This window comes from Ranitomeya variabilis, chromosome 5, assembly GCF_051348905.1.
Source record: "Ranitomeya variabilis isolate aRanVar5 chromosome 5, aRanVar5.hap1, whole genome shotgun sequence".
NCBI lineage: Eukaryota > Metazoa > Chordata > Amphibia > Anura > Dendrobatidae > Ranitomeya > Ranitomeya variabilis.
Genome location: NC_135236.1, coordinates 394,743,934 through 394,760,549, shown reverse-complemented (window position 1 = coordinate 394,760,549; position 16,616 = coordinate 394,743,934). Strand labels below are relative to the sequence as shown.

Sequence of the window (16,616 nt, the reverse complement as noted above, 5' to 3'; positions counted from 1 at the left end):
TGGCCATAGGGCACTTCTGGCAAATGCCAGAAGGGCCGGTGCCAGTGGTGGGCCGCTCAATCCGCCGCCCCCGCCGTCGCATTCAACTATACCGGCGTATAGACGCCGGTACAGTTGAATGCAATGATGGAGGAGAGAGCGTCTACAGACGCTCCTCTCCCATCATTCCCCGCTCTGCCTCTGACACTGCGGGTGCGCGATGATGTCATATCATCGCGCACCTGCTGTGTCCCGGGCAGACTGCAGCTGCTGAGACAGGAGCAGGAACCAGGAAGCAACGCTGGGCACGAGGAGAGGTGAGGAGAGTTTTTTTTTTTTTCTGGACTGTGGGGCCATTCTCGGAGGAGGTGAGGGGAGGAAGAGAAGAGATGTGGGCTGTATATAGTTCTCTGTGGGCTGTGCTCTGTGCTGTATACTGCTGTGGGCTGTATATAGTTCTCTGTGGGCTGTGCTCTGTGCTGTATACTGCTGTGGGCTGTATATAGTTCTCTGTGGGCTGTGCTCTGTGCTGTATACTGCTGTGGGCTGTATATAGCTCTCTGTGGGCTGTGCTCTGTGCTGTATACTACTGTGTGCTCTGTGCTATATATAGTTCTCTGTGGGCTGTGCTCTGTGCTGTATACTGCTGTGGGCTGTATATAGTTCTCTGTGGGCTGTGCTCTGTGCTGTATACTGCTGTGGGCTGTATATAGTTCTCTGTGGGCTGTGCTCTGTGCTGTATACTGCTGTGGGCTGTATATAGTTCTCTGTGGGCTGTGCTCTGTGCTGTATACTACTGTGGGCTGTATATAGTTCTCTGTGGGCTGTGCTCTGTGCTGTATACTGCTGTGGGCTGTATATAGCTCTCTGTGGGCTGTGCTCTGTGCTGTATACTACTGTGTGCTCTGTGCTATATATAGTTCTCTGTGGGCTGTGCTCTGTGCTGTATACTGCTGTGGGCTGTATATAGTTCTCTGTGGGCTGTGCTCTGTGCTGTATACTGCTGTGGGCTGTATATAGTTCTCTGTGGGCTGTGCTCTGTGCTGTATACTGCTGTGGGCTGTATATAGTTCTCTGTGGGCTGTGCTCTGTGCTGTATACTACTGTGGGCTGTATATAGTTCTCTGTGGGCTGTGCTCTGTGCTGTATACTGCTGTGGGCTGTATATAGCTCTCTGTGGGCTGTGCTCTGTGCTGTATACTACTGTGGGCTGTATATAGTTATCTGTGGGCTGTGCTCTGTGCTGTATGCTACTGTGGGCTGTATATAGTTCTCTGTGGGCTGTGCTCTGTGATGTATATAGTTCTCTGTGGGCTGTGCTCTGTGCTGTATACTACTGTGGGCTGTATATAGTTCTCTGTGGGCTGTGCTCTGTGCTGTATACTACTGTGTGCTGTATATAGTTCTCTGTGGGCTGTGCTGTATATAGTACTCTGTGGGCTGTGCTGTATATAGTACTCTGTGGGCTGTGCTGTATATAGTACTCTGTGGGCTGTGCTGTATATAGTACTCTGTGGGCTGTGCTGTGTATAGTACTCTGTGGGCTGTGCTGTATATAGTACTCTGTGGGCTGTGCTGTATATAGTACTCTGTGGGCTGTGCTGTATATAGTTCTCTGTGGGCTGTGCTGTATATAGTTCTCTGTGGGCTGTGCTGTATATATTACTTTGTGGGCTGTGCTGTATATATTACTTTGTGGGCTGTGCTGTATATATTACTCTGTGGGCTGTGCTGTATACTACTGTGTGGACTGTGCTGTATACTTCTACGTGGGCTGTGCTGTATACTACTGCGTGGTCTGTGCTGTATACTACTGTGTGGTCTGTGCTGAATACTGCTGTGTGGGCTGTGTTATCTACTACGCGAGCTGTGCTATAGTATGCAGGCTGTGCTGTATACTACGCGGTTTGTGCTATATAATATGCGGGCTTTGCTATATACTATGGGGAGTATATTATATTCTATGGGGGAGGCCATGTTATGTACTATGTGGCTGTGTTATATACTATTGTGGGGGTATATTATATTCTATGGGGGAGGCTGCGTTATATACTATGGGGGGCTGCATTATATTCTATGGGGGGCTACATTATATATTATGGGGAGGTGGGCTGTATTATATTCTATGGGGGTTACATACTCTGGGGTGGCTGCATTATACTCTGTGGGGTGGCTGCATTATACTCTGGGGTGGCTGCATTATACTCTGGGGTGGCTGCATTATACTCTGGGGTGGCTGCATTATACTCTGGGGTGGCTGCATTATACTATATGTGGGCTGCATTATACTGTATCGAGGACTATGGGGAATACGTTATACTATATGAAGAACTATGGGGTGCACTATACTATGGGAAGTGAATTGTACTACATGGATGACTGTGGCGGTGCATTATACTATATGGAGCACTATGAGGATTGTATTATGCTATATGGAGGACTATGAGGATTGTATTATGCTATATGGAGGACTATGAGGAGTGTATTATACTATGTGGAGGACTGAGCAGTGTATTTTAATATATGGAGGACTATAGGGAGTGTATTATACTATATGGAGGACTATGGAGCACATTATAATATATGGAGGACTATGGGGTGTATTTTACTAAACAAGTAAAATGCTGCATATTCGGATTGTTTTTGCTGGAACAAAAAGCCTTGTTGTCAGCAGCACATTGCCAGTGTAAACTGTAGATGTGCTGCTGAAAACATGATACTGTATGGTGATCTATTAGTGATCGTTCTGTCTCATCATTATTCCTCAGCTGGTGGAAAGAGGCCGGGAAACAAGCGTTGAACAACTTCAGTATTGTCGATCAAACTCGTTTAGCGGCCTGAACTCAGCACACGTAAATACAACAGAAAGGCTTCTGTGTGATGTGCAATATGTTAGCATTTGGGGACCCATTTTAAACTTTGCCTAGGGCCCCACTTTGCCTAAAACCGGCCCTGCCTACAAGTGTACAAAGATATTATACAGTCACCATGTGACAAGTGGGCCTGTGTAACTTCAAATGCCAGGGCTGAATTTTAGTCCCAGTCCGGCCCTGGTCGACGGCATTGCTACTGGGTCCCTCATAGTACAATAAAGTGTCTCTGGCGGTGGTGGTGCGCACCCAACGTCAGACACACTGTTGTAACATGAGGGGCCCTGGGCCTGTACCGCCGGCCACAAGAGAGTTCACCCACCCCCAGGTCAAACATTGCTCTACCACTTCCACAGTTATCTCTCACACTTCCACCAATGTTTAGTCTATGCGCTGACATCCTTCCATACCTGCCACTGACAATACCATTGTGTTGACATGTATGATGGTACTTAACATAGTCAGGGGCAGTGTCCTCTATTTACCACAGTAAATACTTTGCGCTAAATTAGTAGGTCTGAAACAACGCAGAGGATCCCACCCCTGAACCTAATGATTGCACCCTTTAGTGTTTTTGTTTTGTTTTAATGCGAGACATTCACATTTAATTGTTGTTTTTGACTACTAACTGGCAGACACTCATTACAATCGGCCTCCGCTGACCAGACCACTGCTGCCCGTGTACCCCTGGAAACAATTATAAAGTGCCTACAGCCAGCCCATTTTATTGTGTTAGGCCTTCGAAGCCTGTCTGCGGTCCCTCCTTCCACTAGGCCTCCACTGACCAGACCACTGCTGCCCGTGTACCCCTGGAAACAATTATAAAGTGCCTACAGCCAGCCCATTTTATTGTGTTAGGCCTTCGAAGCCTGTCTGCGGTCCCTCCTTCCACTAGGCCTCCACTGACCAGACCACTGCTGCCCGTGTACCCCTGGAAACAATTATAAAGTGCCTACAGCCAGCCCATTTTATTGTGTTAGGCCTTCGAAGCCTGTCTGCGGTCCCTCCTTCCACTAGGCCTCCACTGACCAGACCACTGCTGCCCGTGTACCCCTGGAAACAATTATAAAGTGCCTACAGCCAGCCCATTTTATTGTGTTAGGCCTTCGAAGCCTGTCTGCGGTCCCTCCGTCCACTAGGCCTCCACTGACCAGACCACTGCTGCCCGTGTACCCCTGGAAACAATTATAAAGTGCCTACAGCCAGCCCATTTTATTGTGTTAGGCCTTCGAAGCCTGTCTGCGGTCCCTCCTTCCACTAGGCCTCCACTGACCAGACCACTGCTGCCCTTGTACCCCTGGAAACAATTATAAAGTGCCTACAGCCAGCCCATTTTATTGTGTTAGGCCTTCGAAGCCTGTCTGCGGTCCCTCCTTCCACTAGGCCTCCACTGACCAGACCACTGCTGCCCGTGTACCCCTGGAACCTAATTTACAGTGCATAGAGCCTATTTTTTTATTTTTTTTTAATATTAATAAAGCCATGATGGACTACGCTGTACCACGCTATGAGCTACCCAGTTGACAATTCTTTTGCGAGAAAAGCCATCCCACCCCTCCACCAGCATGTTAAAGACCGCATTGTCCTTGCATTCTGTCAATCTGTGAGTCCAAAGGTACACCTGACAACAGACACATGGACCTGTAGGCATGGCCACGGAAGGTTACGTGTCCTTTGTGGCGCAATGGGTTAATGTATTGGATGCATGGTCCACACAGGGGACAGCCTGCTAAGTCTGTCTGCAGTCCCTAATTCAAGTTGTCCTCAACTGAATACAGCTGAGCTTCTACCTTCTGGCTCTGATTAACTGCTGTTTTTTAAAAAATTGGTGGTTCCGGCCTACTAACGGTGTCTGCCCCTGCCTGGTGCTGTCCTCAACTGAATAAAGCTGAGCTTCTACCTTCTGGCTCTGATTAACTGCTGTTTTTTAAAAAATTGGTGGTTCCGGCCTACTAACGGTGTCTGCCCCTGCCTGGTGTTGTCCTCAACTGAATAAAGCTGAGCTTCTACCTTCTGGCTCTGATTAACTGCTGTTTTTTAAAAAATTGGTGGTTCCGGCCTACTAACGGTGTCTGCCCCTGCCTGGTGTTGTCCTCAACTGAATAAAGCTGAGCTTCTACCTTCTGGCTCTGATTAACTGCTGTTTTTTTTTTAAATTGTTGGTTCCGGCCTACTAACGGTGTCTGCCCCTGCCTGGTGTTGTCCTCAACTGAATAAAGCTGAGCTTCTACCTTCTGGCTCTCACTAAGTGCTGTTTTAAAACAAAAAAATGGTGTTTAGGGCCTACTAACGGTGTCTGCCCCTGCCTGGTGTTGTCCTCAACTGAATAAAGCTGAGCTTCTACCTTCTGGCTCTGATTAACTGCTGTTTTTTTAAAAATTGGTGGTTCCGGCCTACTAACGGTGTCTGCCCCTGCCTGGTGTTGTCCTCAACTGAATAAAGCTGAGCTTCTACCTTCTGGCTCTGATTAAGTTTTTTTTTTTTTTTTTAAATTGCTGGATGGGGCCTAATACCTCTGTTTGCTGCTCCCTGGTGTTTGTCCTCAACTGAATAAAGCTGAGCTTCTACCTTCTGGCTCTGATTAACTGCTGTTTTTAAAAAATTGGTGGTTCCGGCCTACTAACGGTGTCTGCCCCTGCCTGGTGTTGTCCTCAACTGAATAAAGCTGAGCTTCTACCTTCTGGCTTTCGGCCTATACTATCAGATATTAAACTGCATTTGGCCTACTAGTGTGGTTGGGCCCTTGAAACAGTGTCTGCTGCTCTTGGGTTTGCTACTCCACTGAACAAAGCAATGCCGCCTGTTTAGTCCTGTTACCAATTTTGAACTGCATTTAGCCTACTTTATTCTTTGGCCCTATATCTGTTTCCTCTTCATCCTGCCCATTGCCCAGGCACTGCTAGATGAGTCTGCTGGTACATTGACCTAGACCACTACATTCCCCTTGCACTCTACACAGCCAGAATCTGACCCTGCTGAAAGTAAGGTTCCCCTTCCCGCATGTTATACCACCTTACACAGGGACAAAGAGGAAGGTGCAGATGAAAGTGCAGGTTCCTTCATCAGGTGGGGGGGGGGGCATACTCGTTGGCGACGTCACAGGCACAGGGCCCCTCAGAGTACGCAAAAGTGTCGCTGCTGGTGGGAGGCGCCCCCGCCATGCAAACACACCGCCGTACTTTGAGGGGCCCTGTGCCAGTGCCAATGCGAACGAGTGGGCCCCCCCTGCTTGCTCAGGATCACAGCACTTGCAACGTTGAAATACTTACCTCTCCCTGCTCCACCGCCGTGACGTAGTCCGCGTTTCCTGGGCCCACGAAAAACTTGAGCCAGCCCTACTCCCCCCACAACTTTGGCCAAATGACCCCCAATTTCCAATGCCCAACTATTATTATAAAGTTAATTAAGATTGACAAGCTTCAGAAACAAGAATGGATGTTTTTGGCATTAAAATGGGCACTGTAGGTGTTTTCCTGGCCTCCACTCACTGCCGACTATGCTTCCCCATTGACTTGCATTGGGTTTCGTGTTTCGGTCGATCCCCGACTTTTAGCGATAATCGGCCAACTGCACTCGACTCGACTCTGGACAAAGTCGGGTTTCCCAAAACCCGACTCGATCTTAAAAAAATGAAAGTCGCTCAACCCTAAGTAGGACTATCAGCTGTGTATCCACAAGACTTCTGCACAACACAACTGATGGTCCCAACCCCATTTATAAGGCAAAAAATCCCACTTATTAAACCTGACAGGGCACACCTGTGAAGTGAAAACCATTCCCGGTGACTACCTCTTGAAGCTCATCAAGAGAATGCCAAGAGTGTCCAAAGCAGTCATCAAAGCAAAAGGTGGCTACTTTGAAGAACCTAGAATATAAGACATTCTCAGTTGTTTCACACTTTTTTGTTAAGTATATAATTCCACATGTGTTAATTCATAGTTTTGATGCCTTCAGTGTGAATTTACAATTTTCATAGTCATGAAAATACATAGAAATCTTTAAAAGATAAGGTGTGTCCAAACTTTTATATATATATATATATATATATATATATATATATATATATATATTATATTCGAATCACAGTTTTCTCTGCTGCAGATCTTGCAGTTCTCTGAATGCTGAGCTCTGATTAGGCCCGCCCACATGACTGATTGGTAGCTTTCTGTGTACCCTGCACATAGGAAGAAAGCTGACAATCCGTGGTAGAGTTGGGGTTATACAGAGCTCATGACTATGCTTCACTGCCTGGCAGGTTTCCTAGTCCCTTAACCCTTTCACCCTCAGGCAATTTTCCATTTTTTCCTCCCCTTTTCCCAGAGCCATAACTTTTTTATTTTTCTGTCAATATGGCCGTGTGAGGGCTTCTTTTTTTGAGGGACGAGTTGTACTTTTGAATGAAACCATTGATTTTACCATATAGCGTACTGGAAAACAGGAAAAAAAAATCCAAGTGCTTTGAAATTGCAAAAAAACTGCAATTCCACAATTGTATTTTGAGTTTTTATTTACCCATGTTCACTATACTGTAAAACTGACCTGCAATATGATTCTCCAGATCCGTGCAAGTACGGAGATAACAAACATGTATATATATATATATATATATATATATATATATATATATATATATATATATATATATATATATTTTAGTTACATGGTGACATTTTTTTGGGAAATATGCATAAAATAATTTTTTGCTTTTCTTGTTACTTTTGAGACATGTAGGGTTTCCATTTTTTGGCACATGGGGCTGGCTCATGGATGATTTTTTGCACCTTGAGATCATGCCGTTACTGATACCATTTTGCGATAGATACAATGTTGTGCATTTTATTGCAATGTTTCCGCTGCCAAAAAAGTTTACTCTGGTGTTTTTGTTTATTTTTGCCTTATACTGTTTAGCAATTATGTGTATTTCTCTTTTCAATGGGGCAAAAGGGGGGTGATTTGAACTTGGTTTTTTTTTTTTCATATTTAAAAAACCTTTTTTTCTTTATTTTATAGTCTAAGAAACTAGGAGCTGCGATTGTCTGATCGCCAGTGCCATATATAGCAGTGCTTCACAATCTGGCGTACACAGGAGTATTGTAATGACAGGTATCGGGGTCTTCCGCAAAAAAACCATCAGTGTTCTGTGATCACATGACAGAGGCGCTGATGGGTGGCATTAACGATGCACTTCCAGTCAGTGAATGACAGTGGGATTTAGCTGGTTAACAGCCTGCGCTGCAGCATGATTGCACGTATAATGTGCATTTAATTATTTTATTTACTGGTATAAATAAATTCTGAAAAAAAAATCTGTCTCAAAATGGCACCATCTGAGAATGCACAGTAGCAGCTATCGGCAATCCGCTAGATGCTACTGCTCAGGTGCTGGCGGCGCCATCTTGCTAGAGAAAAAAAATTGTCTCCACCAAGATGGCGTCGCCAGTGTCTCCACCAAGATGCACAGTAGCATCACCAGGGTCACCTGGGTCAGCAACCACTAACAGAGTATGCGGAAGTGGTTGCTGACCCAGGTGACTCATCCTTAAACTTGTGCCTCTGTGCTTGTGTGCCTTGCTGTGTATGATATGGTTTGTCCCCTGACTTCTGCCTCTGTATCCTGCTTTTGTACTGCTCTGTCTCTCCTGGTTATCTGACCCCTTGGCTTGTCCCCGTTTACTCTTTTTCTTATCCCTAGATACTGCGCGTTCGTCTGGCTTCTGACTCTTGGCTCTTCTTGACCACGTTTACTGTCTTTGCTCTGTGCTCTGCGTGCTCAGTGTCCTTTCCTGCACTCATGGGCGATGGCTCCGCCCCCCTGGTCAGGTGATCTCTCAGTGCCAGGTCCTGTGCTCACTACATTAGTCTAAGGTCCTTGTGCAGTGCATTCCTTCTGTCTGCCCTCCTTGTGCTCATTTCATGTGCCCCCTGATAGCGCCCCCTCGACAGCACCAGTGACACCTTTGGTGTCATTACATTATCACCGACCCTAAATGCAGGCACTGCCAACAATAAATAGCTGCCCCAAAACCAAAGAGAAGCGGACTGAATTAACCCTGACCTGACCAGGATGGAGGCGGAACCATCCTGACCAGAGTCATGATAGTACCGTACCTATTTTGAAAATTCATGATAAAGTGACTGTATAATCCTGAGTATTTTACCCTGCTAAAAAAGTAAGAAAGCTCATGAGTGTATTCAGTCTCTGCCCACCCAGCCTGACCGACAGCTGCAGCTTGTACTGAGCAGTGTGAGATCCCAGCTGCCACAGAGAGGCGGGACACTGTCTGTCATGGTTAGGTGGACAAAGATTGAATTCAAACTTTCAGAAGTTTTAAACAGCCATTCTGACAGATTTTTAAGGTAAGTAAAAAGGTTTTATCAGGTCTAAGAGATATATTTGTTAAATATATGTAATTAGGGATAAAAGTTATTTTTGCAATTGAGTTTCATTAATATGTTTGCACCGTTTGCCTGCTATAGCCACTGAATTACACTGTCTATGGCTGGCTGCAGAATGAGTGAACAGGATTGGCCATATTATCCTTATTTTATCTGATGTGTTGGGAACATGATTCTGTGCCACTTATTACTATATAGGTATGACGAGTTCTCCTCCAGCACAGCTCTACAGTCCATAAAATGGCTGCTGGTGGAGGAGGATGTGACCAGACCGGGTCCATGCAGTCTTTGAAGAAAGCTGCACTATCAAGAGCAGGAGAAGAACCTGTCATACCTATTCAACAGTAAGTGCCGCAAAATCAGGTTCCCGACACATCTGATTTTAAGCCTGGCAGCCATAAACATATTATGACATGAGCTGTATATTCTAACATCTGTGAGATAAATCAGTTCTAGAAACACAAACAAAGAGACTCAGCTTTCACAGGAATAGGCTGTGATCCTCCACGTTTCTACATAGCATTTAGATTTATGGTCATGTGATTTATGCGGCTCTTATTCGGAGGTGACAATTGGTGATACTTGCAAAGCTTACATGTATATGTATAAAATATGTGCAGTAATGATTGTCACCTTATGTTTACGCCTGGCTTTTGCTCAGTTCCCATCATGGTATAGGTCTTTCCTGAGCCTGTCTGTCCATACGCCAGAATGCACACATTGTATCCATCCACACAAGACTTGATAATAGGTAAAGTTCCTTCAAAAACATCTTCCTACAAAACATGTTAAGGGAAATATGAGTATAGAATTTATCATAAAAATATGGTGTACATATAAAAACAAATCGGAGAGAATTATCTTATAAAAACTATTTCAGAGATTGTGAATAATGGGCACCATACTTTTACCGCATGAATGATATCCAGGCTGATCACTAGTTCGACTTCTACTGAGCACAGACACCTCGGCCTTTCAAATTCCCTTACAGGGCACTGCAGAAGTCTCCTGATTGCTGCAGCCAATCACAGACCACAGTGGTCCTGCTACTATCGAAACTGTAACATCTCCTCTTCCTGTGTCAGCACAGACCATGGAGCGGACTGGATCCGGGTGGGTGTCAGTAATAAGTATCACTTTGTTTTTTGTTTTTTTTTGCAGCTCTAAATTCATGGGGAACTTTTGTTTTTTGCCTGGACAACCCCTTTAACAATTGGTAATAAAGCAATTGCGCTAGTAATCTGCCATTTATCAGGGATAAGTTTATGCATCATTGTTTCGCTGTTGCTCAGTAAATTCTGATGGATCCTTACCTGCAGACAATAGCACTTGGTGTCACTCCAGGATACTTACAGAGCCATCTTCCCACTTGGGGTGTTCTTATCATGGTGTTTTTCTATCTAGGAGTTGTACAAATGATTGAGCATGGATAGTTTTCCATACATCCACTATATTCCCTAAATATTTCTTGACTGATCATATCTGAAGGAGTGATTGATGAGGTACACATTAACTTTCATCTTGTGGTAAAGAAGATAGAAGCAGGGAGTTGGTACTTTGCTGACCGGGAGCTGTGTGGCTGACTATCTACATGTCTACCTTTTGGCATGTTGTGGACCTCTGGTGAAGGCAGGTGCCAGAAGGAAAAGTTGGTTTAGACCAATAATCTAAATCAATAGAGCAACTAAGTGATTTCTAATTAATTTAGCTATCCAGTGTATTTTTCCTTTTCTGTGTTATTTTCTGTTATTTATAAATGTAGATGTATTTTATGTTTGATCATTAGTCATGATATAATACAAGCTGTTGCCAAGGAATCCCTGAGCTAAAGACCTAACAATCTGAGAAAGATTGCTTGTTAGGGATATGCTTCAAGACCCACCCCAAAATGCAGAGACTTTTGAGCTGTGTATTTTCAACAACTCAAATGGCTTTACGAAGACTGAATTGGAAAAATTACACACTGAATAAAGCTAAAACAACCATATGGACTGAATTGGCATTGATCTGATAGGAAAAAAAGGTGGAAAGAGCATATGCACAGTACCTGAGTGCACTGTGGCAGAAACATCTGATCATATCGGAACCGCTTCTTAGAACCGTTGCAGTTCACAACAAGCTCTTCATCAGATGGAAATTCTAAATGTCCTCCCTTTGAGTTATCTAGTCGGCATCGACAAAATACCCTGATATTTCCTCTTAGTTCTTGAAGCTGGTTATACAGTAACTTCCTTTCCATGGATTCTCGTTGGTAGAGAGAGCGAATATCTTCTATTTCTTTGGTGGAGCTGTGTAGCTTCACGACCATGCCCCGTATATGCTCCATGCTCAGGCCAACCTCTGACAGGCCACTTGTTGCCAGGACTTTTAACTTGTCATTACTGATGCTAAGCTCTTGGGCTTCTCGTAACATTTTTATCAGTAAGTCTTTTTTCAAAGGTGAGTATTTTTGCAGTTTATCAGTAATTTGAGTATTTTTACACTTAATTTCCAAAATTTCATTGAGATATTTTGCCTGTTCGCTTTGTAACTCTGCCACTTTGTCATATAAGCTTTCAGCTTGTTGAACAAGGTGACGCTTCTCTTCTTCCAAATATTTGCATTTCAAGCGCATGGTTTCTAGCTCATTCTCCCTTTCCTGTAATTTCTTGTTTAAGACTTCAATTTTTTTATCCTTTTTAGAAATTTCACTGTGAACAAAAAAAAACAATATTGAGAAACATATCAATTTTTCCCACCAAATAAAACCGTCTATTTCAAATAGTTTCATCAGTGATTGACTATATATATATTACTATGATGATTTATATTACCTGGACAACTTGTTTAAAATAAACCCGTCGCATTGAAAATGTTGTCCAATCTGCAGTTAGCATAAAGGAGGTCATTCAAAGCTGACAAGACTGATATATAGTTATGTTAGAAAAATAAATATAACTTGTTTTAATGCATTTATATATTTTGGCTATACTGTATATTCTTGGTCCTACTCAGTGACTGACAGCTATTTCTGTGTGCACACTTACACTGGAAAGGCTTTCAGTCACTGATTAGGACCACTCACTTGACTGCAAAAGCCAGAATGTGCAGAAATTTCAATGAACAAAATACAGGATATACTGAATCTTTTCAGCCAAGACAATATTCATAGTGTGTACAATTATTAGGCAATTTGTATTTTTGATTATTAATTTTATTGAACAACTACAGTGCTGGCGGTCAATTCCAAAGGTTAATAATCCTGAAATCTAAACATTTAAGAAAATAAAAGCAAGGTTTTGCCTTTCTTAGAAGAAAATGCATTAATACTATATATCCCATTTTTAAAAATTTGGGCTGTTCATGTAGCATTTTTTTCACACAGAGAGTGTTTGTAAAGAAAAAAAAAAAGTCACAGCATGCACTGTTCTCTTCTGTATATTGGTTGAGAATCGCCTATGCAAGTCTATGGGATCTAAAGAAAATTGGATCCTATACAGATACATTGCAATTCTTACCACAGCAATTTTATAGAGCGTTAATATATAAAAAACAGGTGACACGAATATGAAAAACAGACTTATGGATGACACAGTGATAGTGCAGTGCCCCAGAGTCCTGGTCGTTGCAGTATTGTTGCTCTTCCACAAGGGGGAGTGATGGTACGTCTGATGGCACTAAAGGAGTTCACCTGACCAGGTATCACAGTCACACACTACACTTCACACTCCGGCCACCAGGGGGAGCAAAAGGTTCTATGTATTAGGCCACACCTCACACTCTGGTAAAACTGGGGGTCGGATAGGAAGTTAGGGAGAAGCTGACTGGGTTTTGCCCAGGTAACATCCAGTGAGAGGAGAAAGCAGCCTGGAAGAGTTCCAGGGAGGACCTGTCTGGTGTGCGATCCTGACAGTGGCCTAGCACAGGGAGATCATTACGGAGCTGCACCTGCACTGCATCGCGGCAGTTTCCTAAGAAAGGACAAGAAGCGAAGTGTTTTGTGGAGAAGTGAGAATCAAGATCACAGCACTAGGAGATGGAACCAGGAGGAGTCGTGCCCAAAAATCGGCAACATCCTTCTGAGGCGCGTAGCAGGTGGCCGGAACACTGAGGGAGTATCGACTACACGCATTACTCCAGATAGCGGCAGGGGCAGCTAATTCCAAGTTGGCTGTCTCACCTTTACACCTAATGAAGACAACGGAGGCAATTGTGGGAGAGGGGTGTCTGTTATGATCCTAGTGGCAAGGATCGCAGGTCGGACTAGCTAAGTAACTGAACAGACTACTAGCTCTGGGGAAGTGGTAACTAGATTGACCGCAACCTGATCCTATCCGCAAACAACTATAGGCAGCCATGGAACGTTACCTAAAAAATCCTAGACGTCTCGTCACGGCCTGAGAAACTGACTATTCCTGGAGGGAAAGTAAGTCCTCACTTGCCTCAGTGGAAGACCCCAAAGATATAGAATAGCCCCCCACAAATATTAACGGTGAGTTAAGGGGAAAGCACAAACGCAGAGATGAAATCAGATTTAGCAAATGAGGCCCGCTAATACTAGATAGCAGAAAATAGGAAGGAAACTGTGCGGTCAATAAAAAACCCTATTCAAAATATCCACGCAGAGATTGCTCGAGCCCTTGCACCAACTAACGGTGCGGGGGAAGCAACTCCGTACCCCAGAGCTTACCAGCAAAAAGAAATCACATGTTAGCAAGCTGGACTAGACTCATCATACACAGAAATCATATTGCAGGCAGATGAGCAAAAAATATTCAAACAGAACTTAGCTTATCCTGAAGAGGCAGAAAACGAGATAATCAGGAGTAATCAGAATAGCACTGAATACATTGACAGCCGGCAACAAGTGGAAGTGACGCAGAGCTAAATAGGAGCCTCCCTGGTGAATAACGAGGCAGCTGATCCAGCAGACCCGCAGGAAATAAACCAAACCACCAGGGGGTGCCAAAAAACCAAAGTCACACAATACCATCTGTGACCACAAGAGGGAGCCTGAAAACGGAGTTCACAACAGTACCCCCCCTTGAGGAGGGGTCACCGAACCCTCATCAAAACCCCCAGGGCGATCAGGGTGAGCCACATGGAAGGCACAAACCAAATCGGCCGCATGAACATCAGAGGCGACAACCCAGGAATTATCCTCCTGACCATAGCCTTTCCACTTAACCAAATACTGAAGCCTCCGTCTAGAAATACGAGAATCCAAGATCTTCTCCACCACGTATTCCAATTCTCCCTCAACCAGCACAGGGGCAGGAGGCTCAACCGAAGGAACCACAGGCACCACATACCTCCGCAACAACGACCGATGGAACACATTATGAATAGCAAACGATGCCGGGAGGTCCAAACGAAATGACACAGGGTTAAGGACTTCCAAAATCTTATAAGGACCGATAAACCGAGGCTTAAACTTAGGAGAGGAGACCTTCATAGGAACAAAGCGAGAAGACAACCACACCAAATCCCCAACGTGAAGTCGGGGACCCACACAGCGACGGCGGTTGGCAAAGCGCTGAGCCTTCTCTTGTGACAGCTTCAAATTGTCCACCACATGATTCCAAATCTGATGCAACCTATCCACCACAACATCCACTCCAGGACAGTCAGAAGACTCCACCTGACCCGAGGAAAAACGAGGATGAAACCCTGAATTACAAAAAAAAGGCGAAACCAAAGTAGCAGAACTAGCCCGATTATTAAGGGCAAACTCGGCCAATAGCAAAAAAGTCACCCAGTCGTCCTGATCAGCAGAAACAAAACATCTTAAATAGGTTTCCAAAGTCTGATTAGTGCGCTCGGTTTGGCCATTCGTCTGAGGATGGAAGGCCGACGAAAAAGACAAATTAATGCCCATCTTAGCACAAAAGGTCCGCCAAAATCTAGACACAAACTGGGATCCTCTGTCGGAAACAATATTTTCAGGGATCCCGTGCAAACGAACCACATTTTGAAAAAACAGAGGAACCAACTCGGAGGAGGAAGGCAACTTAGGCAAGGGCACCAAATGGACCATTTTAGAAAAACGTTCACACACCACCCAAATGACCGACATTCTCTGAGAGACAGGGAGATCTGAAATAAAATCCATGGAAATGTGCGTCCAAGGCCTCTTCGGGACAGGCAAAGGCAACAACAAGCCACTGGCACGAGAACAGCAAGGCTTAGCCCGAGCACAAATTCCACAAGACTGCACAAAGGAACGCACATCCCGCGACAAGGAAGGCCACCAGAAGGACCTAGCCACCAAATCTCTGGTACCAAAAATCCCAGGATGGCCTGCCAACACCGAAGAATGAACCTCGGAAAAAAATCTGCTGGTCCATCTATCCGGGACAAACAGTCTCTCCGGTGGACAACGGTCAGGTCTATCCGCCTGAAACTCCTGCAGCACTCGTCGCAAATCTGGGGAGATGGCAGACAAAATCACCCCTTCTCTGAGGATACCAGCTGGCTCTGAATCACCAGGAGAGTCAGGCACAAAACTCCTAGAAAGAGCATCAGCCTTCACATTCTTCGAACCAGGCAGGTATGAGACCACGAAATCAAAACGAGAGAAAAACAACGACCAACGAGCCTGTCTAGGATTCAGCCGCTTGGCCGACTCGAGATAAATCAAATTCTTGTGATCAGTCAAGACCACCACACGATGCTTAGCTCCCTCGAGCCAATGTCACCACTCCTCAAATGCCCACTTCATAGCCAACAACTCCCGATTACCAACATCATAATTCCGCTCGGCAGGCGAAAACTTTCTTGAAAAGAAAGCACATGGCTTCATCACAGAGCAATCAGAGCTTCTCTGCGACAAAACAGCCCCTGCTCCAATCTCAGAAGCATCAACCTCGACCTGGAAAGGAAGGGATACGTCTGGCTGACATAAGACCGGAGCCGAAGAATACCGGCGCTTCAGCTCCCGAAAAGCCTCCACAGCCGCAGGAGACCAATTAGTAACATCAGAACCCTTCTTGGTCAAATCCGTCAATGGCTTAACAACACCAGAAAAATTAGTGATGAAGCGACGGTAAAAATTAGCAAAACCCAAGAACTTCTGAAGACTCTTAACAGATGTAGGCTGAGTCCAATCATGAATAGCCTGAACCTTGACTGGGTCCATCTCAATAGCAGAAGGAGAAAAAATGAAACCCAAAAAAGAGACCTTCTGGACTCCAAAAAGACATTTTGAGCCCTTCACAAATAAAGCATTAGCACGCAGGACCTGAAACACCATCCTGACCTGCTTAACATGGGACTCCCAATCATCCGAAAAAAACAGAATATCATCCAGATACACAATCATAAATTTATCCAGATATTCGCGGAAGATGTCGTGCATAAAGGACTGAAAGACAGAAGGAGCGTTAGAAAGTC

The 16,616-nt window shown here is 44.7% G+C and overlaps 1 protein-coding gene across 2 annotated transcripts in view; it reads right to left on the bottom strand.

The window, feature by feature from the left end:
• The window catches only part of LOC143776088 (uncharacterized), a 156,071-nt gene that overhangs the window by 66,394 nt on the left and 73,061 nt on the right, over nucleotides 1-16,616 (bottom strand). For both annotated transcript variants that reach the window (XM_077265066.1, XM_077265064.1), the window contains 2 exons: nucleotides 11,293-11,935; nucleotides 9,879-10,021 (listed from right to left, as the gene is read on the bottom strand). In XM_077265066.1, coding sequence (XP_077121181.1) covers nucleotides 9,879-10,021; nucleotides 11,293-11,935 — 786 coding nt within the window. The remainder of the gene's footprint in view (nucleotides 1-9,878; nucleotides 10,022-11,292; nucleotides 11,936-16,616) is intronic.